The sequence below is a fragment of the Epargyreus clarus genome, unplaced genomic scaffold, assembly GCF_041222505.1.
Source record: "Epargyreus clarus isolate Ecla_fem2 unplaced genomic scaffold, WU_Ecla_fem_2.2 ptg000005l, whole genome shotgun sequence".
In the NCBI taxonomy this organism is placed as follows: Eukaryota; Metazoa; Arthropoda; class Insecta; order Lepidoptera; family Hesperiidae; genus Epargyreus; species Epargyreus clarus.
This window is the reverse complement of record NW_027332213.1, coordinates 14,082,510-14,109,110: the sequence shown is the minus strand read 5'-3', so window position 1 is coordinate 14,109,110 and position 26,601 is coordinate 14,082,510. Positions and strand designations below refer to the sequence as shown.

Sequence of the window (26,601 nt, the reverse complement as noted above, 5' to 3'; positions counted from 1 at the left end):
ACAGACGAAGAAGTAAAGGACGCAATTTCCTCGTATTTTTCCGACAAGGACAAAACATTTTTTTATGAGGGTTTAAATAAGTTAATACAAAGATCTGAAAAATGCATTCGTCTTGCAGGAGAATATGTAGAAAAAGAAAAATAATTTTGACATTTTATTTTCGCTCCTTGTCCCTCATTCCGCGAACTTAAAAACGTACCCTCGTATGTACAAGCAAATAGGAAATATTATCAGTGGCAGGCTAAGCTTGCCAGGAGCCCGGGGTGGAAATTTTGAATGAGGTCCCCAGTCTAAAGCCTAATTTGCAGGCCCCCTAGGAACAGACCACTGCTTCTCCCCCACTCCGCCCTCTCCCTTAGTTCGACAGTGAATATTATCCACAGTTTTAATGCTTAAATTGTTGGTTGGCAAATTCAGGGCTGAACGGAGTTGCGTTGAATCCAAAATGATTGCCATGGGTCGCTACTGGCTGATTCTGAAACAAATATAAAAAAATTATGAATTAATCATGCATGATATGATATATTTAGGTCCGTGGGTTAAACTATGATTTAAATTACAGGTTAATTAGGAGTTTGGCTGTGATCATATAAGAAACTGGGTTGATATATCAGCAATAAAATAATTACCGTATGTCGTGAGTACCCGTTACATAATGAAATGTAAAAATATGTGTATAGTCCGCGCATAACTGCTAGTCCGCTCTGAAGTTGTTGCGAGCAGGTGTAGTCGTACAATTTATTATGGCGACGCGATTCATTTCTATATTCAGACCGGAGTTGCAGTTTTACGCAAACTAAAGTTGTCTAATGTTGTCCATTTAAAAAAAAAATACGGTTCGATTGCACTCCATCTTTCATTTGATTCATGCGGCCTTACCTCAGCGTCGATATTGCCCAAAGTCACCTTACTTATTTAGTACCCACTAATAAGATTAATAGTACCTTTCTATTCATGATATCTTGGAAGGATGTGGTGTCCTCCGGCGGGAAGTAGTCTGACCTGAACTGCGGCAGGTCCTCGATGCCGATCAGGTCGGAGTCACCAGAAGCCTCGCTGGGAAATAAATCATTCAAGTGGCAAATTTATAAGCAGTTTATTACATGTCATATTAGTGTCAGAATATCAAATACTAATATTACGACTATAGCTTTAAAATAATGATCAGTCATAGAATCTTTTCACAAAAATACTCATCAGACAGTTTGAGATTAAAAAAAAACAGATTTCCTAATGATAAACTGCAGATCGTTTCTCATACGGAAATTGTCAAGTTGCTCACCTGACAGCATCAAAGTCTGGAGCTTTGAGGGCCTCGTTCCATATAGGGTTGGAACCCTCGGTGGCGTGCTTGTTGGTGCCGGGGGCTGCCAGGCCCGCACGGTTCAGTCCTGATTCCTGAGACCCGTATTTTGTCTCCAGGAGGGCTTCTAGACGATTCTTCAAACTGGAATATTGGTAAAACATGATGATAAATATGGTTTACCATCAGGTGGCAGGGGGTATATTATCAAATTAGTACGATTTAATATTCGTTTGCATAATATACATTGCGTCCTTAGTCTCCCGATCAAATCTAGACTTGAGGCTGAAATTTGTATCTTGTCTCGATAAAATTACCTGTAATCAGGTAGAACTCTAGTCTTATTGTGGGGTTGGTTACAGATCCCTATGGCAGTAGCCACTTACCATCAGGTGGACTGTATTCTCGTTGGGTACTTGTATAAAAAAGATAACACTCACGCTCTAGTCCTAATGATGAAGGTCAATAATAAGACCAGACAGAGGAAGCCCAGGATCGCAGAGAGGCCCGCCAGAACGTATACAGTGATCCGGCTAGATTGGTTGAGGTCAGGGTTTTCGCCGGTGATCAGGTCGTCCAGCAATAGTGAGCGCGAGTTTAGCGTGTCCTGGATGGATCTGAGTAGCAGGAGGTCGCTGCGGAGCCTGCAATGTTGAAGAGTTTTAATATGTTGCTGTGAGGTGCTTTTATTTATAGGATTGCATTTCAATGGATATTGATTATAATAGCTCATTATACTAAAGTATCATCTCGTAGATTTTCCAATGGGCGTTATTGTGTTACTTGGGTTTCGACTGCTTCTGAATCAGTATCATCTTTAGAGAAGGGACAGTTGGTAATATTTGGCAATGGTATTCAACAGGTTTTCCTGTGATGTTCTTTGATATGATGATGTTCAACTAACGGCCCTGCCATACCAATACCACCGTGTTTGAAGGTGTGGCGCAGGGCAAAGCCGGGAGCTTGACCGTGGCACCGCAGACAGAAATCTCCAGTCACGTTTCCTTGGTGATTCAATCCAAGAATAGACTATTACGGCTCAAGTGATAGTGTCGATGACAGGTGGATACACAGCCGAGGCTTAGTAATCGGGTTCCGTTTACCCTTCTTTATTTAATAAGGGGAAAACTTTCAAAAGGTCACAGTTACGTGGAACTCTCACTGCACTAAAACCCTCGTGGTGGCCGTTTTTGGCGCTGCGTAAAAGACTCCGGGATCTCCAAAGGAACGCAATCGGAGTCCTCTAAGTGTGTCGCCCCGTCGGGCTTTATCCAGGTGAGCATGACGTATGTACGCGACGGTAACGACCACACATAACGCTTTCCATACCGTGGTCGTTGGCCAGGCGGTTTGAGCTCTCACTCTTGCCGCTTGCAACTCTGGAAGCCCCTTTTAGTCGCCTCTTACGACAGGCAGGGGATACCGTAGCCCTATTCTTGTCCCGGAACTACAGGGACATAGGCACTCATTCGGTCTTCGGTTGCGTTCTTTTGGAGATCTTGGAGTCCTCTACGCAGCGCTGAGGACGGTCACCGGGGGGTTTTAGTGCCGTAAAAGTCCTACATAACCCGTCGTTGCTCAGGGCGGCGGGTATCTTTTGAAGGTTTCCCCCTCGTCAAAAAAAAAGGCAGCACTCACTCATCGATGACCTCAGTGGGCACGGGCGCGTCGTCGAGCACGAAGTGCGCGCGCACCTCGGTGAGGCGCGCCTGCGCCACGCCCGCCGCGTCGCTGGCCGGCACCACCTGGTCGATGTTGCACGTCATGTGGAACGCCGCGCCGAACGTAGACGCTATCTGAATATCACAGACAGATCTAAATGATGAATTCAGATTTCTGTTTCTGGGTCTGGGTGTTTGTGTATTTGTCTATGTGTGTTCATGGCACCTACCATACAGGGAATCCTAGTGTGGGGCTGTGAGTGTAGAAAGCATTTATCTGAGAGTTGGTGGAGCGGTCGGGGATTGGAAGAGATAAAAACCGACGGATAAGACGACTGCTACATCCTACATTAAGTGTGCAATAAATTATATTCAAAGTATATTCTATTATATCCTGTTCTGTTATGTTCTGCTCTATTCTATTCTATTATATTATATTCTATAAGATCGACACCGTGAAGTTAGTTAGTCATTTGGTCGGTTGGTTGGTTGGCCAGTCATTATCATCAACCCATCGTTCACTGCTGGGCACAGATCTCCTCTCAGAATGAGGATTAACCCATAGACCATCGCGCTGGCCAAGTGCGAATTGGTAGACTTCACATACGTTTGAAAAAAGATTTCTGATGATTCAGGTTCCCTCACGATGTTTTCCGGTACCGTTAAGAAAGTGATAATTATTTTTTAATACGTAACTTTAAAAATCAAAGGTCCCGAAATTTGAACTTCAGGCCGAGTTTATTAACCACCAGGATATCACTGCTGCTGAAGATAGAAGATCGAAATAAGATCGATAAGAATTGTCAAATATCATTGCAATATCCAAAGTAACTTTGAAAATAAATTGTGTGCAATTTAAGTATCAAAACATAGTCAACACAGATACTATATATATAAGTGTAAAACTTACAAAGTCCCTATTATCCTCAACTTCTTGTAGAGTATTGACGAATTTGAAGATCACTCTGTTCTGCGACGATATCACGTACACCTTCACTTCTGCACTGTCATTCGCGCCAGCTGAAAGAAAAACAAATTGTCTACTTAAATCGATATATAAATAATAAAAAATAAACCTCCCAGCTCTTTAGCTCCACAATACGAATTCGTATCTTGAGGATGCCGTAGACATGATATTATAAATATACTCCGACCTAGTAATACTTGTCCAAGGACGGACTGATTCCTATTAGTGCTTGACTAAGTAACAAATAGTTCAGCTATTTCCATAATGTATGAAGGGTAGTATAATGTCACTGATGACAAGTTGCTACTGCCGTTCATGGACATCTGTAATCAACCTCAGATAGGATTAAATGTTCCTACCTGAGGACTCAGCTGGATCGAAAAGTAAATCTCTCTATCTCCCTTTAAACCAGAACACAGCAGCGCCTAACACTGCTGTAATGAGGCAGAAATAGGTGTGGCGGTGGTGCCGCAAAAGTCGAACCACAAAGGGTTCTACCACCTTCAAAATGAGTAATTTACACATCTTACTTGCATCAGAGGCGACAACGTTGAAGTCGAACATGCCCTGCATGGCGGCGGTGGGCTGCATGGTGAGGGAGAGCACGCCGGTGGTGGGGTGCAGGGCGAAGGCGGAATCTCGCACGGCCTCCAGACTCGGGTCTACCACCATGGACTCCTGGTCCAGGGTGTACGTGATCGGGGCACCTTCGGAGTGGACTGCCTACAGGTGTAAGGGTGGTTTATGAAGCGTTTTCTACAACTGAATAGGCGATGCTATTATTAATTGGCAGTTTTCGTCCTGCTCTTGCATTGCATTTCGACCAAACTCGTGGTATAATATAGAGTGTGTATTTTTTTTCAAATTGAACTCGTTCGATTCCCGGCTAGGGAAAAAGATATTTTAAAAAAGTAATGATGCAGTTTTAGTTTTTTTCAAAATCGACCTCGTAACTCCTTTCAGTATTTTTCGCTAATACCTATAGTTTGGGATTTGGCCCTAAAGGCCCGTTTGAAAAATTCACCCTGTATATCCGGAACCGTAATAAATAGACACTTGAAATTTCTACTGAAGATGCATAACATTGGCCCCTATAACAACATAGTCTACTTGAAGTCGGTTAAAAATAAAATAAAGTTGAATATTAAAGGGGGTCTCCATACAACAAATCGTTCCTTCCTTTGTAATTAGATACTTACATGCACTGTGAGCAATTCCCTGTTGATGGAGTCCAGCGTAGAGATCCCTGCTGTGTACACCTCCCTCTCGAAGATCGGTCGAGGGAAGGCCTCTCTCACCTAAAATAATTTATTTGATGCTGATTAATGTGTTTGGCACACACATAGAATTTGAACATAGGACATAGACTAACATAGGCAATAATGTTTCAGTGTCTATGACTCATATGACCAGATGTTCTGGTATAACAACTATATAAGTATTTATTGGCAAAGTAAATATATTTTTTCCCTACTAATAAACCATCTTATCTAAAGAGTTAATTCCTCCTGAAATGAATATTATCTATTATTGTTATGATTCTAAAAACAATTAACATTTAAACCTAATATGTATTTTTACTTTTATTTTTTTTGCGTTCACGGCATCTACATGAACCCTACTCAGTGTGGTCCTTCGAGCCGGATGTACTCACATTGACGGTGACAGTGAGCACATTGTCGAGCAGCACGGGGGCGGAGTACGTAATGTTACTCAGTGTGGTCCTTCGAGCCGGATGTACTCACATTGACGGTGACAGTGAGCACGTTGTCGAGCAGCACGGGGGCGGCGGTGGGGGAGTTGCTGGCGACGACCCGCACGGTGTGTGCGGCGGCGGCCTCGCGGTCCAGCTCCTTCACCAAGTACAGCACGTTGGTGGCGGCGTCCACCGCGAACTGACCGCCTTCGTTGCTATCTGGATATGGTCAAAATGCTTAGGTTATTTAAAGTAATATTTCATCAATTTATCCATTTAACTGCCCTTCATAAGATTTTATGTAAAGAGGCAGTTGGAAATATCTATCTAAGCCAAATAACAGCCACATCTAGCCGCCTCTACTAATTATATCTAATAACTGTAGAAGTTTACGAGGATTCGCTGCTGCTCTGAAACGATTACCGTCCATTAAAAAGCCCTTATAGGACCTTTTGCAGGGAAAACGAAGTACGTAATTCATAGGAAAGAGGAAATGGTCAACTATTCGTTAATAATAATTAACACTATGGGAAAAAAATACAAGTGGTTACCAGTGATGAATAGAGCTTTTCATTAGCTCATTCCTTTTTATTATTTACTTACCGACAATCTTATAGTAGATGTTGTGGCAGTCACCATCACACTTGTAATTCTTCGGGTCCTCCGCCAGCGGGAGCTCATGGCGCTGTGTCAGACCTTCTTTTTGTTCTGCAATATTTTATAGTGTTTATTACAATTATGTACATAATAATCTATAGTACGTTAACTAACATGCCGGCTTTAGTCATTTGTCATTATGTTTGTAGTTATAGCGGAGGGAAAAAGATTTTCTAGAAAACGAATGATGTAGTTTTAGTTTTTATCAAAATCGGCGTCGTAACTCCTTTCAGCATTTTTCGCTAATCCTTAGTTTCGGATTTGGCCCTGAAGGCCTATTTGAAAAATTCAGCCTGTATATTGAGAGCGGAGTAGCAGTAACTGTACTTACCGGTGAACGCGACAGTAGCAGTGGGGTTGGCGAAGCGCGGTGCGCCCTGCGTCGGCACGTACACCAAGCGCAGCGAGCTGGTCGAATAACGAGAGTTGGGTTCCGTGCCGCCGTCCGTGCCGCGGATCACCACCTGCGGGAACACCGGCTACGTCATCGCGGGGTACGGGAGAGGAGTGGCTGCAGCACCCCTTAAAAAAGAATGTCGTCAACCAAAGGACGGGGCGGGAACAGCTGCACCTCTCGGCAGAGAACGTCGTGAACAAATAGTGTCGCCGTGGGTAAATTTCTACTGTTTGGCGTTACTAAGAGCAGTTGCTCCTCAACTCCTAGGAAGCACTCTCAAAATTGAAAAATCGTCTTACACTGCCTTAGATGATCGACTGGCGACGCCCTTGTCAACTTCTATGGTCTTCTCTCAGAATAAGAGTGGTTGACCATAGTCCATGGCATTGGCAAAGTCCGAAATGGTAGACTTCACCCCTTAAAACTCATGCTGTCGTTAATGCACACATAACTTTAAAAAAAAGGGGCTTATCTAAAATTTGAATTCGATCGAGTTTCAATTAGACGGCTATCACTGCATGTAGTGTCTTGCAAAACCATGGCAAGACTTAATTTTGAAGTCGAAGTCAAGACCGACAGTTTCTTGAAGTCTTACCTCAAATTCCCTGATCTCTTCAGTGAAAGCCTTCGTCAACATCAATGTTCCCAGGTTCTCCCCATCGTTCACAATGGTGAAGTGCTCCGCGGCATCATCTGGACAATTCGTTATTTTGTAATTAAATAGTTTAATTATCTATTTGTAACTAACTAGTATATTACTAGTTTATTGCAATAAAGATACTAAGTAGTATAGTAAAAAATGTACTCTGAATATTACGAGTGCTAAGGGCAAAGTTCATGAAGATTGATTGATGAATAGATGTATGGATGTTTGTACCTTTTTGTAGCAAAAACTACTAAGTAATTTGATTAGGATGCGAAATTACAAAAATATCGTTTATACATCAGAATAAAATATATAATAAAATTTATAAATATACACTATGATTTGTCTATTTATTTATTATTCCAGGATAAAAATCAAGTCTTAAAAAATCTTGTCCTCTGAGAGCTGCCTTGACGTACTACGCCAAAATTGTTAGTTACACGAAAGTATTGTATCATGGACTTATTTATCTTTCATAGTGCTAACTAAAAATGTATGACAGATGTTACGACCGCATATTTCAGTGGATTTTTACGTACCATCGCCAGTAACTTGAAACGTGACTATCCCAGCTTGAAGGCCATCTTCGTCCGTCGCTGAGATACGGTCCAGGAACTCTCCATTCACTTTCACTAGTACTCCGTTGACCATTGCGCGCTCCTGGTAAATTAATATAGAGATGTCATTATCTCAGGCTGTGTCTCCGACCCACTGGTAATCAGTAGTCGCATTCGTTAAGTAGGTTTATATTTCTGCCTCATAACAGCAATGTTAAATGCAGCTGTGTTCTGGTTTGAAGGGTGTGGTAAGGGAGGCATACCTTTCCGAGGCGTTCCAGCTTTGTCCTCATAGGTAGAGGAGAATCTGTGACCGACCTAAGGTAGGAATATCTAGTCCTATCTGGGATTGATTCCAGATGTCCATGGGCGGCAGAAGCCTGCTACTCCTATATTATTATTAAAAATGTTTATGGTTGTGAAAATTTGGATTTTTTCATTTTATAATTTGGATGAACGGTCAAAATTGATACAAAATCCCTTTGACTGTTCATCGAAAATTTGAAACAAAATATCTCATAACACTTACCCTGGAAACCCGAACCATAGCGCCATCTTTCGGGAACACAAACACTGGATCGTGGAAGTTGAATGGTCGAATAATCAGCTCGTATACTTCCTCCGAGCACATTTGAGGAATGCCGTGGTCACAAGCCTAAAAATGAAAATTAAAACAAATATTTCGCCGCAATTAACATTTGTATATTAAAGTATTTAGGAATTTTATGGGTCAGAAATGGAGTTATTTATGAGTCAACTATACCATTAATGTACCTGACACAATTAATTTGACACTACCCTAGATATCCATAAAACTATAATTTGATTGACCTCTTAGTCGGGATCGGCCACAAGTGTATTGCTACCATTTAGGATCCGAATCCCAATAGCGTATGTGCCTCAATACCACTGCAGCGACATGGCGGGCTCCAGCTCGCCCGTGACGTTGTCGATGTTGACCATGACGAAGAGTTCAGGGGGTTCTACGTCGCGGTTTAAAAGTGTGATGCTAAGGATGTCGTAGCGGACGATAGATAGACATAATTAGTGGAAACTCACACGAATCCCAATAGCATAAGTGCCCCAATACCCCCGCAGAGGCATGGCGGTCTCCAGCTCGCCCATGACGTTGTCGATATTGACCATGACGAAGAATTCAGAGGGTTCTACATCACGGTTGGTGAGTGTGACAGGATGTCGTAGCGGAAGAAAAAAAGACATCATAAGTGCAAGCTCACCCGAATACCAATAGCATAAGTGCCCCAATACCCCCGCAGCGGCATGGCGGTCTCCAGCTCGCCGGTGACGTTGTCGATGTTGACCATGACGAAGAGCTCAGGGGGTTCTACATCGCGGTTGGTGAGAGTGAGGCTGAGGATGTCGTAGCGGACCCGCGAGTTATCCGTGTCGGGCTCGTCCCGGTCCGGCGCGTAGATATCTGGAGATAGTCTCTTGCCCTGCCGACGATTAACGTTATTATTAATCAATCTATTCTATCCGGTATATACTCAACTGACGTTGCGCCATCTCAATTAGTTTATCCGATATACAGTCTGCATGGCAGATGCCGTTGCCATACTGGTTTGACACGTCGACCGTATTCGATCCTCGGCCAGTCAGAAGTCCAAATCGTGAATTTAGATTTCTGTTCTGGGTCTCGATGTTTGTGTATCTTTGTGTGTGTCTTTGGCATCTATGACGCAGCGAATCCTAGTGTAGGGCTATGAATGTAGAAAGTGACAATTTTTCTGATTGAAAATTTCTAAAGCTGATAGCATACTAAAAATGTTTGCTGATGATAGTGTTTTGTTGGTTACCTCTTCAAGGTTTTCCAAGATTGACCACGACAGCTCGTGTGGCTCCGGCAGCTCGGGCGCGTTGTCGTTAACGTCCAGCAAGATCACCAGCACCTCGGTGGCGTTCTGGTTGCGATTACCACCTGCAATAAATAGAAGATATTACAGAGGTGAGATTTGGGTTTTATTGATTCCGCATATAATCGAGAGATATACTTGGTGTTTTGCTAGGTATCGGTTGGCAAAAAAAAATTAGGTCGACAACAGATTGATAAGGTCCTCGTATGGCCCACATGAATACTATGAATAACAGCTGAACACTGATGGCACAGGACCAAATTAAGTAACGCAAATTAGGAGATTGGGAAGTGGATCTCGACTTCCAATGTGGAGAGAATGATTTTTTTTATTGTTTAACCTAACGATTAATCAGACGTGCTACCTGATGGAAAGTAGTTAACGCCGCCTATGTACATTTGTAACAACAGAGAACAACCAATGTATCGCCGGCTTTGGATGAGAGCTCTTTTTACACCTTTGAAGAGCCCCATGTCATAGCGCTCCGGGAATACCTCAGGAGGAACTTCACTCATCTTATACGTTCGTGGCAAGAACGTCCAAAAATAAATGGAAAGTAAATGAAGAATCTACCTCCAGCGGAGTAGAAATTGTCGATGAGGTTGAAGAATATCTGGTGGGTGGGCTCGTCGCCGTCGCGGTCCAGCACCTCGTCCGTGGGGAAGTCCACCAGCACGCGGCCCGTGTCCAGCTCCACGATGAAGAAGTTCCTCAGGCGAGGGCTCACCGCGTAGTTGATCTGGTAGCTCACCGTGTGGTAGATCTCTGGATAATATAAGCAAGAATAAGTTAGTTAAAATAAATTAAACTATATACAAATAATTAATAAAGAACATAATAAGTTTGTTTTTGTTATTGATTAGATTGAAGTAGCGGACGAGTCTGCAGTCCAGCACAGTAATTATTCATTTTCTGATCTGAAATCAACTGTACAGGGAACAGAGACTAGAGGTAGATAAGTTGTACTCCTGAGGACTATGAAAGTCGTTCAATATGTAAGTCAGCCTGCATCCTCACCCTTCCATCGAAACACCGAAACTGATTTGACGGTCACATATAACATACGAACTAACAAGTCAAATAAAATATTGTATTATTTAGGCTTTATTTAAAAATAAGAATGCTGTCATGGTGATTTAACGACAAAGCTCTCTACAACCTTTTTATTTTTAGTATAAATTGATAATAAAGGTGAGTTACCATCTCTGTCCAGGTCGTTGGACAACAGTTGCACTACCTCAGTGCCAGCGGTTGCATTCTCCCACAAGTAGACCACCACATCGAAATCTTCGGTTAACGCGTACGGCACCTTGTTGTTTGTGTCCAGTATGTGGATTGCTATCTGAAATTTATAAATTTATTGTTTGATATCAATCTTTCAATACTTTAAGGTAATAAAAGAACAGAAAAATATTAGTTCAATGTTGATAATGTAGAAGCAAATCATATTTCTAAAAAAATGTAACATAAGTAATTTTACTTTTTATCTAATATCTCGCCATATTTTTCCAATGCAACTCTCCTTTGAAAATTATAGTCATCTGGCAATTCTAAATGTCCTAGAATGGCCTTATCGATGGTAAAACTAACATCTGGAATTGCTCTCAGAGACAACTTCAAACAAGTGACGAGTTCATAGGGATATTTACGATTGTACTCTTTTAATCGATCCAAAATAGATTCCACAGGATTTGTAGAGGCATTTTCTGGTGTTCTTCTTTTTATCTTGTCGTAAATATTCCAGAATTTATGGTACTCTCCCGATTGGATTTGAAGTTGTTGTGTCTTTTTAGAAAATTGCTAGGGTTGCTGGCACCATTTCCATCAGTTTCCGGCACTCATCTTTTACCAGATCTTAAGTGTAGTCTAAGTGTAGTCTAGGCTGTTGATTTGAGTTGATTGAAATTGCTAGGGTTTGTGGCACTTGCTCTATCAGTTTCCAGATTGCGCCCCACTATCAAATTAAGGAATCACTTCCCCTATGAGCTCTAGGGCTGTCACTCTCATCACTCACCTCTCCCTCCATTCTCCCTTCTAGGCATTAGATTTCTTATAAAATTGCTAGGGTTTCGTCCCACAAATTCCAGGGCTGTTACTCCCATGCCTCACCTCTCCTTCAGTGTCCCAGTAGGTGGGGTCGGGTGGGCAACCCTCGTCGGCGGTGCAGCGGTCGCTGGCGACGACGGTGTAGTAGAGAAAGTCGCGCGGAGGAGTGTCCGCGTCGATGGCGCCATCCAGCTGCACGCTCATCTGCCCCGTGTGGAAGTCGATCTGCACCAGGTCGTCTGGGGTGTTGTTTCTTGGACTGTGGAAATGTTTCTTTAGTTACTTTTATTTAATTATTTTATTTTAATAAGTTTTTGAACACAAATACAGATACGATGGATATTAAGTACTTTGCTTATTCGAAAGTGGACTTTTTTCCAAAAACTCTGGGATAGGAATGTGTTTGTTGAGGAATTCAGGAGTTTCAGGCTACAGTACCACCTTAGTTGCTTTATGATCTCATTTTATAATTTTTAAAATTAACCACCACCACCAAACCACCACATATAGACTGTGACTTAAGTGTCATTTATTAACCAATAAGTATTTTGTGGTACATAAACGAAAGTAGCTGGTTTTTATTATTTAATTTTTAACATTACAGCATGAACCGTGATCATGTTAAGATTGACGCTTTAATAAGCCTCAATATTGGGGATACGAAATTGGAACTGGTAGTAAATAAAAATTAATGATCAATAATGATACTCACTCAGGCAGTGATAGCCTAGTGGTTAAGAAACTAGGCCTCTGATCAAGGGGTCCGAGGTTCAAATACCAGGCAAGCACTTCTGATTTTTCAAATTTATGTGCGTATTAGAAATTAATTACCACTTGCTAAACCGTGAAGGAAAACATCGTGAGGAAACTTGCATACCTGACAGATTTATAAAAATTAAAACTCAAAGGTGTGTGAAGTCTACCAATTCGCACTTGGTCAGCGCGGTGGACTATGGCCTAATTCTCATTATGAGAGGAGACCCATGCCCAGCAGTGGGACATTAATGGGTTGATGATGAATGATACTCACAAGATAGTATACCGCACTTGGTTGTACAGTGGGCCATCGATATCGGTGGCGAGCACGGAGCCGATGACGATGCCGCTGGCGGAGTTCTCCCGCACGCGGAAGGCCTGCTGCAGGCTGCCCTCGGCCCACACCGGCGGGTTGTCGTTCATGTCGATTATGATGATCGTGAATGTTACTGAAATGTGGTACTTAGTAATAAAAAATATTTCTACACCATTTTTTGCCTCATAACAGTGTTAAGCGCTGCTGTGTTTGAAGGGTGTGGTAAGGGAGACATACTTTTCTGAGACGTTCCAGCTTAGTCCTCAGGGGTAGCGGCGCTTCTGTTGCCGACCTTAGGTAGGAATATCTAATTCTATCTGGGGTGGATTACAGATGTCCATAGGCGGCAGTAGTCACTTACCATCAGGTGGACTGCATGCTCGTCTGCTACTCTTATATAATAAAAAAATATATATTATAAAATAATATTAAAAGTCCAGGGGGTATTCACCCCTTAAGAATTTGCCCGGGCAAAGAGGGTACCCTCGAAACCCGAATAATCCCTACCCACCCTCATATTGCAAATGCCGACACGGCATATGAGAGACCGGTGGGTATGAAGTCCACCTTAGCAAACTCTCAGTGGTTGGACCCGGTGGCACCACCGTCACACGTAATTCTGCCTAATAACAGCAGTGTTAAACGTTGCTGCGTTGCCGTTGTGGTTTGAAGGGTGTGGTAAGGTAGACATACTTTCTGAGGCGTTCCAGCTGAGTCCTCAGGGGTAGCGATTGGGCAAAATGTGTGTGAAGTCTACCAATTACCACATGGTCAGCGCATTGGGCTATGGCCTAAATTTACTCTGGGAGCAGGCACCCCAAGAGGAGATTTTTTAAAATATATTCTTCAAAAATCAACTTCAAAAAATGAGGCTTTGTATTCGAGCGCTATGTATGTATTTAAACTTGTATGTCCGCGATTTTCTCAAAAATTACTAATCCAATTTGGATGAGTGATGGTTTTTTGAAAGCTCATCTAACAATGCAATACTTACACTCATCATAATCATCCCCGATAACTGTCTGCAGGTCCCTGACCCTGACAGTGAGGTAGAGCACCTCGAACTCCTCAAAGTCGATGGTCACGTTGTCTCTAATCTCTTTCACCACGATCTTCCCGTTCGCAACGCCTTTGTGGTCAGGATCGGGATATATGGTTTCGATATCCACGCAACTAGAAATTTCAAAATGTACAATTAAGTATTTTAGGTATACGTTTTAGTTGTAAGTCGGTTTTGACCCAAGTATAAAAAACAGGGTTAGTGAAGTCATTTTGTTTATCGAATTTTATTCAGAAAACTAATCGTACACATATTTTGAACCGGCTTTACAATGGTGAGTGTTCCGAGGAACTATTTGACCTGGTGCCTACGTCACCATTCCTCCATCGCACCACTCGCCGAAGGATGAAGTTCCATCCACACCAACTGGGCTCGTGGCGGTCCTCCACGGTTCGGTTTGCGCGGACGTTCTTGCCACGGACGTGCAAGATGTGGAATGAACTTCCTTCTGAGGTATTCCCGGAGCGCTATGACATGGGGCTCTTCAAAAAAGGTGTAAAAAGAGCTCTCCTCCAAAGCCGGCGATGCATTGGCGACTCCTCTGGTGTTGCAAATGTTCATAAGCGACGGTGACTACTTTTTATCAGGTAGCCGGCCTGCCTCATCGTTTAGGTATAATTATAGTAAAACAAAAAAAAAAATAGGGATGCACAAAAAAGGTTGGTCCGTCATATTGGGGAAGATGATATACGGGGTAAATGTGAAAACAAAAAATTAGTTTCATCGGTTAATTTAACAAGCTTAAAATTTATTTACAAGATTTGTCCTGTCTATATCAGGAAGGGCAAAATATATGATACTCGTAGTACTTATGTAAAAATCATAAAACCTTTTTATTTACTTCATCATAGGCCTTATCTTACAAAAGAAAAAGAAAGGAATGTTGTTAAGATAGTCATCACTGCTCATCAAACTCTGCATCCACAATTCTCAAACAATCTATGAGATGATTCATATATATAACTATCAATACACATTCGTTCAATCTTAGTCATGAAGCTAGCATTGATAAAATTATTATTGGAAATGATTAAAACATTTTATTTCTTATCGATACTGATTACTGCAAATATCTTAAGCTGAATAATTTACCACTTTTCCTGAAGTAGCAGACACTTCACAAATATGACGTCACATCATACCTAAGCTGTGATAGTCTTTCAGAAGTTCCCATTCTTCGCAGCCATGTGCGTAACAAACTAACTATCACTGGTTTAAACGGTTAAGGAAAATTCCTTGAGAAAGCCTAGCATGCTTAAAACTTTTAAAAACTTTCAAAAGTGTCTGTAATCCAGAAATCTACATTTGGCTATATTGCTCAGCCCGGCTATAAGACAGTAAAGGGTGGATGATGACGGTCCTAAAAACAATTGTGGTTTAAATGAAGTGAACCCCTTTGTGGTCGAAGACACCACTGCCACACTTATTTTCGTCCTATAACTGCTGTCTTTTGGTTTGAAGGTGTGGTGAGGAAGACTTACTCATCCGAGGCATTCCAACTGAATCCTCAGAAGTGTGACTGCCCAAAAAAATATAACACGATTTCCTGTGTCATGGGTGCCATGGACACACACATAGACAAATATACAAACACCCAGACACAGAAATCCAAATTCGTCATTTAGATGTCTATCTGGCCGGGGATCGAATCCGGGACCGTCTCCGTGTCAGACCGGTATGGTGACCGCTCTGCCACGCGGCTCGTTACCATACCGGTCCAAGAAGGTCTCTAATCTTATCTGGGGTGGTTTACAGATGTCCATGGGCTACAGTAGCTGCTTACCACCAGGTGGACATATCTACATATCCATCCATCCATCTCCATCTATACATCTATACATATAAATAAAATTGGAGTGTCTGTTTTTAATATTGAAATAACCGCTTTTTACTACATGCATATGAATATACATACAGTACATACACCAAAATACTTTTTTTACAATTTTTGACTGTCTGTCTGTTCTGGCTAATCTCTGAAATGGTTGGACCGATTTTGACGGGACTTTTATTGGCAGGTAGCTGATATAATAAGGAGTAACTTAGGCTACTTATATTTAAGAACTAGCTTTGCCCCTGTTTCTCTTTAACGCGGGTGAAACCACGGGGCACGGCTAGTCTATAATAGATAAATTTATGTCATCATACCCATGGTACTCGATGGGATTGGTCTCCCGACCCTGCTTGGTGGCGTACGAGGTGGCCCAGTCTATCTCGAAGCGCAGTTCCGCTGTCGTGTCGGGGTCAGTCGCTCTGATATCTCTCGTGATTACGTAGCCTTCTGGCACGTTTTCTTCCACCTCTGGACTACCTCGGGGCTAATGGATTTAATAAATGGAAACATTTTTAGCGGAGGAAACTATGATGATGTCGCGAGAGTGACACCTCACTCAGAAAAAATATATGTCGGAGTGGTCACCTGTGACGTCATCAAATGGGTACTTCAGAACACAAGCTACACCTAAAGGACTTGGTGGAGCTTTGACAGAGTCTCGGTGCGGCGGTCGTAAGGGACGAACGCATACAGAGCGACTTGGGAACTGACGAGTGAAATTGACTTGCGCGCACCGAGGAACTGTCTCCGTTTTGATAGTGTCCATTTAGTTGTAGTTCGATTAATTAGAGTATTCTCAGTATAGTGATTTAGAGACTATGTAAAGTATTACCAGTGATTGAGTTAAGAGACATAAGCTAGTGATAAGAATATCCGCGACTGTATAGCTACCTGTACCTGTATCATAATTATCCTGACAAATACGAAGTATCAAAGATGTCGGTTCGGGAATACATACAAAAATTAACTAATTCGGCCATCCTGTTCCGACATATACAGGGTGAATTTTTAAAACGGGCCTTCAAGGCCAAATCGGAAACTATAAGGATTAGCGAAAAATGCTGAAAGGAGTTACGAGGCCGATTTTGATAAAAACTAAATCTGCATCATTACTTTTTTAAAATAACTTTTTCCCTAACCGGGAATCGAACGAGTTCATTTTGAAAAAAAATGAACCCTCTATATTATTCCACTATCTGATAGTGCTGCTTATAAGGATCAAAATCTGGAAAGTAATAATAAATGACAAACTAAAGGAAAAGCCTCAATTTTAAGAAAATACATATTTTTTCATATTAATTTGGCAGTTAAGTTTCCGCCATTCATTATTTTAAACATTTCGTGTATTAACAATTTTTTGGCTCAATGTTTCTAATCATTCGAAATGGACGTTTTGTTTCCCAATAATTTATATTTTTATGTCCGACTTAGCTAAGGTTATTTTTAGGACCATTAAAATAGATTTACTTGCTATGGGCGGAGTTTCGTTTAATACAGATGTAAAGTTGACAATTTGCGGGAATTACCTTTAGAGTCAAATCCGAGTGATTACTAAAAAAAGAAATATAGAAAATCATATTTAGCGTTAAACGAATTTGTAAACAACAAACAATAAGGATTTACTATTTAGTCAGTTATCTATTTTCATTAAAAAATAAATCCTAAAAACGGCGGTAACTTATTTGCCAAACTATTACTTTCTCATACTAAGCCGTATGTCATAGTCATAACATCGAATAATTAGTTGATTAACCAACAAATTCTTCAATGGTATGACTTATGTCTGTTTCTAAAGAATTATACATAAATCATTTGTTATGTATAATCCTTAAGGATTAGTATGCCAATGTATGGAAAAATACGTATTTTCTTCAAAATTTTCCTTTTCCTTTAATTTGTCACATAACATTACTTCCCAGAATTTGATCCTTATAAGCGACACTATCAGATAGTGGAATAATATAGAGGGTGTATTTTTTTTCAAAATGAACTCGTTCGATTCCCGGCTAAGGAAAAAAATATTAAAAAAAAACTAATGATGCAGTTTTAGTTTTTATCAAAATCGGCCTCGTAACTCCTTTCAGCATTTTTCGCTAATCCTTATAGTTTCGGATTTGGCCCTGAAGGCCCGTTTTAAAAATTCACCCTGTATATTGATGATGAAGTTTTTCTGAGTTGACTTTTTCGATGATAGATTATTTCTAGAATTTAAATGAGTTACATAGCAGATATGCCAGGCCGGAATTTAAAATTTTATTGCAAAAGCATCATAGAAATTTAATCACAAAAAATAGAAAAGCAAGATTTTAATGCAAAAATTCAGACTACTTGAAACAACATGGTACTTTATCTATATGTTATGGCCAAAGTGATAAATTCGAATATTATACATAATATGTAGCCATTGTGTATAACGTAAATCTGCTATGAGATGGAGTAATAAAATACATGCCTTACTATTATCTCTGATCGCTTATTTATATTTTAAGTACAAATTGATTTTACATGTCTTAGTACAGTCTAGCTTTGTATTGAGTTGCTCGCGTAGTTTGATTTTTTTATGTTCCAACCTAACCTAACCAATCCTAAATAATCTCATATGGAAAGTACTTAAAACATTTCAGCTTTGTGACGTAAAAAAATATATTTAAGTTTGTATATTCTCAAAAAATATTGAAGTACTTACTAAACGCAAGGTAGGTGGAGTGTTGTTGATGTCATTCAGTTCGATGACGAGCTGAGAGGTGGCGGTGTGGAACGGTTCCCCCAACGTGTCGTCAGCTCGAACCTGTAATCATTGCTAGATGTCACTTATGACAATTACATCGGAGGTTGACTGACTTACTTTTTTAACACGCTTTTTATAATATAGGAGTAGCAAACGAACATCCAGTCCATCTGATGGTAAGTGGTTACTGCCGCCTATGGACATCTGTCATCAACCTCAGACAGGATTAGATATTCCTACCTGAGATAGGCCACAGATGCGCCGCTACCCCTGAGGACTAAGCTGGAACGCCTCGGAAAAGTCTGTCTCCCTTACCACACCATTCAAACTGGAACACAGCAGCGCCTAACACTGCTGTTATTAGGTTGAGATAGGTATGGCGGTGGTACCGCCGGAGTCGAACCACAAAGGGTTCTACCACCTTCTGGGGTAGGGTTTCTGTTAGAACCTGATCTTCATGGACTTGAGAGTGGATACTTACCGTTGGATACTCCAATCTTATATAAAGAAGAAATTTTGGTCTCATGCGAATATTTTTATGGAGGAGTTCAGAGTTTCAATAATTTTCAAATATTTCCAAATTTTTCTCCGAACTTCACGAGAATATAAGCACAACTTTAAATAGAAAAAAGAAACATTTTATACAAGGGAGAAAGAAATTTGTCTCAACAAGTTATAGGAAATATGGAAGATACCCGTGGACTACACCAAAATATTTTAATTTACAAATGGATACCTGTATAAACAGCTGGTTTTGCCTGTGGTAATCGAACGCGTCGTCTATAGACACGTGGATGTCGCCCGTGTCTTCGTTTATGTCCAAGTATTGCCCAGCGTTTCCCATCAAAGTGTGCCTGGGGATTTTAATCTAGGATTAAGCCATAAAACCCCTATAGTATAATATACACATCCATACAAACACACTTTTATATTACACACAATAATACATACACCTTTCAAAATTCATACAATGCTATAATTCCGTAGTGTTACGTATTATCTATGATTGCCTGCAAATCATTTTTTAAACCTAGAGTCATGAACGTTTTCTAAATTACATAACACAAATATTTATCAATGTATTTATTAATAAGTATTAAGATCTTCCTTTCTTTCCTACTTTCTCTTTTTCTATTTCTGTCCTTATTTTCTTTTTTATTTACTTTCATTCTCTCCGCTTCTTTTTCTTTACCTTAGTCTTTTTTACTATTTTTCTCTTTCCCTCTCTATCTCTTTCCTTCATAACATATCTCCAACTCACACAACTCTATCATCAATGTCCCGGTCATGTGCCCGCACGGTGGCCACGAAGTAGCCCTTCCCCTCGGTCTCGTCGAAGCGCACGGTCTGGACGTCCTGCTCGAAGATCGGCAGCTCGTCGTTCCAGTTGATCAGGTTGATGTACACCGTCGCCACGCCAACGAAGTCCGTCCGGTTCAGGTCCGTTGCTATCACCTGATTGAATAACGGAATTTAACCAAGGGAATGGTCGGTCAGTTAATTATCTGGTTAATTTATATAAAGCGGTAGGTTTGCAAAAATATTACTTAATGTTGGTGATTGGTTATAAATAAAACATGAAGAGCTCTTATTGATTACATGTATGCAAAAAAACAATTGAAAGTGAAAAGATCCGTGCATTTTTCTCTTAAAAAGTGTTATCATAAAATAGATCAGATTAAAATTGTAGATCATACAATTATTTACAAAAAAATCTTATAATTGTATTCCTATAAAAAAGTTGGTTTACTAAATTACAATACATGATCTACTAAAAATGTTTTCATACTTTCTCTATACTTAATTGACCATTCCCGAGACCATTATCATTAAAAAACTTCAACCACCCGGAGTTAATGACTTATAATATTACAAAAAATGTAATTAAGTAATTCAACTTCCAAGCACAGTAAAACCACGTAAAACTGAAAATCAAGTGTACTGTAAGTTCAAGTTTCCTAAATTTACCCAACTGACCTTAATCTTGATGTGCTGGAACTCAGGCACCTCATAGTCGAGCATGCTGTGGTTGAGTGTGCCCATGATGAAGGTCTGTCGCTGGTAGCCCACCTCGGGCGCGATGTAGAACGCCGCCGCTGCGTTGGGCGGGTACACGCTCTCTAAGTGTACCTTGTATTGGGCGTTTGGACCCTGTGACACACAAATTTTTTGTATGTATAGTTTTTTTTGAGCCTAACGATAAAGCAGACGTGCTACCTGATGGAAAGTAGTCAACGTCGCCTATGAACATTTGCAACACCAGAGGAGCCAATGCATCGCCGGCTTTGAAGGAGAGCTGTTTTTGCACCTTTTTTGAAGAACCCCATGTCATAGCGCTCTGGGAATACCTCAGGAGGAAGAACATTCCACATCTTGCACGTTCGTGGCAAGAATGTCCGTGCAAACCGAACTGTAGAGGACCGCCACGGGTCCAGTTAGTGTGGATGTAACTTCATAGTATGCTTAAGTATAGGTAAACTTCATTAGCCCATCATTTTCCCACTGCTGGTTACGGTACTCCTCTCATAATGAGAAGGATTAGGCCATAGTACACCGCGCTGGCCTAGTGCGTATTGGTAGACTTCACATACCTTTGAGAACTTTTTTTAAGATCTCTCGAGTATGCAGGTTTTCTCACGATGGTTTCCTTCACCGTTAAAGCTAGTGATCATTAATTTGTAATACGCACATGACTTTGCAAAATGGGTGCTTGCCAGGGATTAGAACCTCGTACCCCTCGATCGAGATGCCGAGCTTTAATCACTAGACTATCACTGCCTTATAAGCAAGTATGGGTACTTTTCATGAATTGTTTTTCAATAATATTTTATGATACGAAAATCAATTATATTTGTCATATAATAATTATAATTATTACCATGGTATAGGTACTTACTTATATTGATTTAATTTCCATTAATATTAATAAATATTATATAAAAAATTAAAAAAAAACAAAAACATGCAGGAAATATAATGAAATATCGGTTTAGAAATAAAAAAAGTTATATCAGGATGTATTAAAACATAAATATTTGTAAATTGTTTTTTAGAATATCATTTATTTTTAAAAGTATGTTTAAAATTAAATTTATTTCATTAAATTATATAAATCTGAGGTTAAAAAAATGAATATGAGAAAAATAAATCAAAAAATAAGGACTCCACCATGACAGCTCGGCGCTGCCGTGACCAGGATTCGAACCTGGGTTACTACGGCCACAACGTAGGGTCCTAACCACTAGACGATCACGGCTATTGGAGTCCGATACAAATAAGTTGAAATAACGGCATTACTTGTTTCGAAGTACCCACTTTCACTTGCGCACACGCAACAAATGTTCCAGTTCTGTAATTTGTGACCACTCACCCATAAAATTAACCGATCAAAGTATATTGACAACGTATTCCTTCAGCTTATTTAAAATTGTAGACTTTTAAAATTGACAAGATAATAATTAATTGTAAGAGAAATTGATAGTCGTTAGTTTTTAAAGTCGACCAGTATCAGCTCCTATAGCCGTGATCGTCTAGTGGTTAGGACCCTACGTTGTGGCCGTAGTAACCCAGGTTCGAATCCTGGTCACGGCAGCGACAGCTGTCACGGAGGAGCTATTTTTTTTATATAAAAAAATATTTAACGTAAATATAAGTGTGCCTACTATGTGATGTCAATTGATCGCTGCCGTCCATATAATATAACAAGAATAGTTTTAAGTTAAACCTTGTAAGAGTTTGTTAGTACTAGTATAAGTATGAAACTTAACTTGTTTTTTTTAAGGATGGAGTTCAAAACGAATACTAAGTCAGTAATTAACTTTAACTTCAGAATCCTTTTCCAAACCAACATAATTAAATTTTAAATCTTTATCAAAATTCGGAATTTGAATGACCACGTTTCGCGGTTAGCTGAAATATTTTAAAAAAGACTTACCAAGTCTCTATCATGAAACTGGAAGTCCTCGTCAAAAATCAGAGCAATTTATAGTGCTTTTTGCATTTCCGTTCCAAAGGGCATATTTTAAAAATAATATTTTGAAAGGACTTACCAAGTCGCGATCATGAAACCCAAACTCTTCTTCAAAGTTGAGCGTCATGGGAGTTTCTTCCATTATATCAATATGATACTCTTCATGCAGCGGCTCAGGGATCTGGTCGTTGACGTCATTAACGATGATGATGACGTTGGCCGGCGTCGCGAACGACACGTTGTCGTATTTATGCGCGACAATCGACAGCTGGAAGATCTCCCGCTCGAGCGTGTCGCGGTCGATGGGCGCCACGTGGAAGATGGCGCCGGTTCTACCGCCAGGAAGGGTTTCGATCGAGAAGAATGTGTCTGGGAAAAAAAGCCTTTTTTGCCATATCGTACGAGTATGTTAAGGAGTCGACTGAGAATTGTTTTTACCCGACTGTGCGATGTAAAGAAGTATCATGGTTCATCGGTCTCTATATTCCTTTTTGGCACTTTAGAGATCAAAGTAGTAAGTGTAATCAACCCCAGACTGTGTTCCTATGTTGTATCGGTGGTGTAGCAATAGTGTTCCTGTATTGGCTCAAAGATATTCTTATAGTTCAACACATACGCTCTATACTTATAGAGGTTTATGCGTACGAATGCTACGACTAATATAATGCCAATAGATTCTCAAACACTTTCAGATAATTATGACCAGTACAGAACAAGTCTGGTTTCAGTACAAAGACTATGAAGCTAAAAATTCTCCTTACCCCTTTCATCCGTTTCAAGGTAGTAGTGTATAGGCTTATCGATGCCTGTGTCTCCATCTATGGCTCGCACTGTGAACTGCTGCGTGGTCTTCTCGTCGAACTGCTGCACCGCGAAGATCTCTACCCACCGCGGAGGGCGGTGCTCCACGTTCTCAACTTGCACCATTAGAGTTACTGTGTGGGTGTTTGGTAGGGAATCCTGGAAGCAGTTTTTGTATCAAAAGTTAGTAGCCAACGCCATCTGATGCGGATCTCAGATACGTTGCCACGCCTCAGATCTCATGATTGCCTCATAAATCAGCCAATATTTTTTTCTATTTTCTAGTTTACCAGTTTTATATACCTTAATAATGAATTACACGGATAATTTGGTTGCAGCACAGAGCGTGATTTTGTCATAACTCGCTCACTCAATATGTGCCGCGTTACTTTGCTCTTTAATAAAAATAATAGTGAGGAAACTGAGGACTTGAGAAAATACAGTAAACGCGCCTAACACAAAACTTAATATAGTTTTGTGTTAGGCGCGGTAACAGGGGCCATGAAAAATCTACGAATCTTGTTTTCGTGGGAAACCCTTGCATGGATTGCAGGGATAGCGGAGAGGTCTGTTTGCCACACCGTTCAAATCTTCAAAAAAAATGAGCTTTGGAACTGTGCTTGTAAAAGGATCTGCTCACCAGCGCCGTGACTTGGAATATATGGAGCGCGTTGGTATCAAAGTTCAAGGGTTCAGTGACTCCGATGGTCATCTGCATCCTGGTCCACTCGTTCGGGATGTTCTGGCCCTGGATGTAGAACACCTTGTCCGCCTCCCGGTCGCTGTCGATCCTGAACGTCATGAAGCGCGTGCTGATCTCGCCGTCCACGTCCGTCACCGTGTAGATGCAGTTTGACAAGCCTGTTACTGTCATTTCCTGAAATAATGTATGATTCGTATTCTTACAAAATTTTATTAAGTAATTTACTCTGAGGGCTCACTGAAAACCAGCGCCGTGGTACAACATACCATGACATTAATGCTGAGTGAGTGCCTTTTCCGTATGCAATATATACATACAAGCATAGGGATATACTGTAACGTATTTATTTAACTATTATATTTTTTTATTCCTTTATGTTGCCATTTTATGTATCTTTAGTTTTCTAGTTACCTATATTCCACACTTTTGTAAATAATTAAGATAATTTGTCGTTGTTATGTGTGTGTGTACAATGCATTACGTACTAAAGTTATTTCTTTCTTTCTTTCTAATTTGCATTGTTTGAATGTATGTGGCGATGAATACGGAAAAAGTTTAGATGAGGATTATACGATACATGCGAATAGTACGCATGTAGTCACAATCCCCCAACCGCACCAACAAATGTAATAGAAATAATTATAGTTAAAAATCTAAAAACCACGCTAAAATCGTACAAAGAAAATCGTTAATCCTGATTCCTGATGATCCTGATGAGGAGAATGGGATAAAATTATTGAAATCATGTATTGTCATCGGTTCTTGATAATTGTTCAAAATTTTAAATTAATCGGACCGTTCCAAGTGGATAAAAATCAAGTTCAGAAATTCCGTTACATACATACATACAACCCAAGCTAATAAAAGCGTGGTAAAAAGGTCGCAATAAGAGATCAAAATTTAAGATAAAAGGCATTTTACTGCTTCTGTCATAAGGGCTACTAAGTTTGATATGTTACACGTTATCCTGTGGTAAGTCGTTTTGGTATTGTTAGCAAAATGTGGTATATTAGCAACCGATAATAATCTCAACTGCAATAGCAAAAATGATTCGGCTAATTATATCTGATTGGCTACTAAATTGCATATTTTTATATAGCATATTGCATATTTCATCTCCCCTAAATAATGTAAATAAAATACTTAAAAAATACCACTTAAGAAATCTAACTTAGTTAATCTATAGACAAGAACTCCAGCTTAGTCATTACTCATTACCTTAGGCTAGCCCTTGTATAACATATCAATCACTATCTCCGTAAGTGCTTACCGGTATTACGCAGTGATCGAAGACTTGTATGATGGGTGCGTTGTCGTCGATATTCACGATCTGTATCGTGACGCCGGCCACCACGGTCTCCCCTTCCACCGCGATCTCCAACATGTATAACTGCATGTCTGGCGTCTCGTAATCTTGCCTTTAATATTGTATAATTTCTTAATATACATTTATACATACTTTTCATAAGCGTAGCTATAACTTTACTAAGGGGAAGTCCCAAATAAGTGGCAAGCATAAGTTCACGGAATCTAAGAATAGGAGGGCAAAAAGTCTTCTTATTTGACTACTAAGACTTTTATTTCGCCTATGTTAATGACGGTGTCTAGAATAAAGAGAGTCTTTAAGTCAGTGAAAAACAAAAACAGGTCCTCCTATTTGATGAATTTATTTATCTTGCCTACTTATACAATGAAATTACTTTTGTATTAAAATACTGTTTGTATTAAAATAGCAATAAGTACATATATCGTCGATAAGATATTACCTTTCTGTGATGACTAGGTACCAATCATCTCCTTCCTTCCTGATGACCGGACCGAGCATGTCAAATCTACCCCAAGTTAATGGTCGTACAATTCTAGGCTCACTCGCTCCTACAACAGTGGAAAATAAAACATCAACAAGTTCTGAAGTGTGTAAAAAGTCCAACAAATTACACTTGGCCAGCACTATGGTCTGACCTCTCACCCTCAGGGAAAAGATCTTTGCCCAGCAATAGGACAATAATAAATTCGCAACATTAAACGCTTGTTAAATACTAATTTCAAAAAGGTTTTGTCTTACCCTTGTAATTCAATTTGGCTATCTTGATATCGCCGATAACTTCTTCGTCCAGCAGAATAATTTGGGTACCGGAATTTGGCGGGGCCGGGATATATTCGTCCATGCAAAGGTTGTCGTGCTCCGGGGCTGGTATCAGTGGTCTTTGGCTCCATGTAACCCCTGGAAAGCAATGTGTTAGGTAATAGGTAATTATTAAGAAGAGTTGTCTTGAGTTACTGAGTCATAGTTGCAGGTTCTTAAATATCATTCTGAACCCGTGCGCACCAGAGTAGTAATGGGTTCTAGATGAGAATTTCTGTACCCTGAAGATGCAAATAATTTCTATCGCGAAATATTGTATGTACTATGAAGGTATATTTCTAAACAGAATAAAATTGTATGTACTATGAAGGTATATTTCTAAACAGAATAAAATTCTAATTTGAAGATCGTGTAGGTACTCGTACTTGTTCAACTTATTTTAGACTAAACTTATAAATAGCTCCAGTTTACAGACCTTCAAAATCTAAAACTGGCAAATCATCAGGTCTTGGCTCCCGGGGAATAGCAACCATATAACCACAG

General features: G+C 40.2%; 1 protein-coding gene and 2 non-coding genes across 3 annotated transcripts; 1 reads left to right on the top strand and 2 right to left on the bottom strand.

The window, feature by feature from the left end:
* Positions 1–210: 210 nt before the first annotated feature.
* On the bottom strand, positions 211–26,601 carry Btr175 (cadherin-like membrane protein). The gene is made up of 33 exons (XM_073073287.1): positions 26,534–26,601; positions 26,038–26,196; positions 25,739–25,847; positions 25,243–25,390; positions 23,910–24,146; positions 23,230–23,428; positions 22,548–22,837; positions 20,476–20,649; positions 19,760–19,953; positions 19,235–19,352; positions 18,457–18,558; positions 16,085–16,254; positions 13,871–14,049; positions 12,835–13,009; positions 11,868–12,063; positions 10,959–11,100; positions 10,332–10,523; positions 9,702–9,823; positions 9,123–9,341; positions 8,414–8,539; positions 7,867–7,987; positions 7,277–7,374; positions 6,616–6,748; positions 6,231–6,335; positions 5,677–5,846; positions 5,131–5,229; positions 4,462–4,654; positions 3,875–3,984; positions 2,942–3,099; positions 1,744–1,947; positions 1,283–1,447; positions 945–1,056; positions 211–475 (listed from the first exon to the last, which is right to left on the bottom strand). The coding sequence occupies exons 1-33, from the start codon at positions 26,589–26,591 to the stop codon at positions 386–388; spliced, it is 5,067 nt and encodes a 1,688-aa protein (XP_072929388.1). The 5' UTR covers positions 26,592–26,601; the 3' UTR covers positions 211–385.
* On the bottom strand, positions 21,683–21,754 carry TRNAH-GUG (transfer RNA histidin (anticodon GUG)). Its single transcript has one exon. It is a non-coding gene; the product is annotated as a tRNA-His (tRNA).
* TRNAH-GUG (transfer RNA histidin (anticodon GUG)) lies at positions 22,018–22,089 on the top strand. The gene has a single exon. It is a non-coding gene; the product is annotated as a tRNA-His (tRNA).

Excerpts from the sequence above, each read along its gene's own strand:
- Btr175 (XM_073073287.1), bottom strand. The coding sequence starts at position 26,591 with ATGGTTGCTATTCCCCGGGAGCCAAGACCTGATGATTTGCCAGTTTTA. Across the intron at positions 12,064-12,834 it reads CAAGTGCGGTATACTATCTT|TCCAAGAAACAACACCCCAG; the intron begins GTGAGTATCATT and ends ACATTTCCACAG. Across the intron at positions 6,749-7,276 it reads AAGAGATCAGGGAATTTGAG|GTGGTGATCCGCGGCACGGA; the intron begins GTAAGACTTCAA and ends GTGTTCCCGCAG.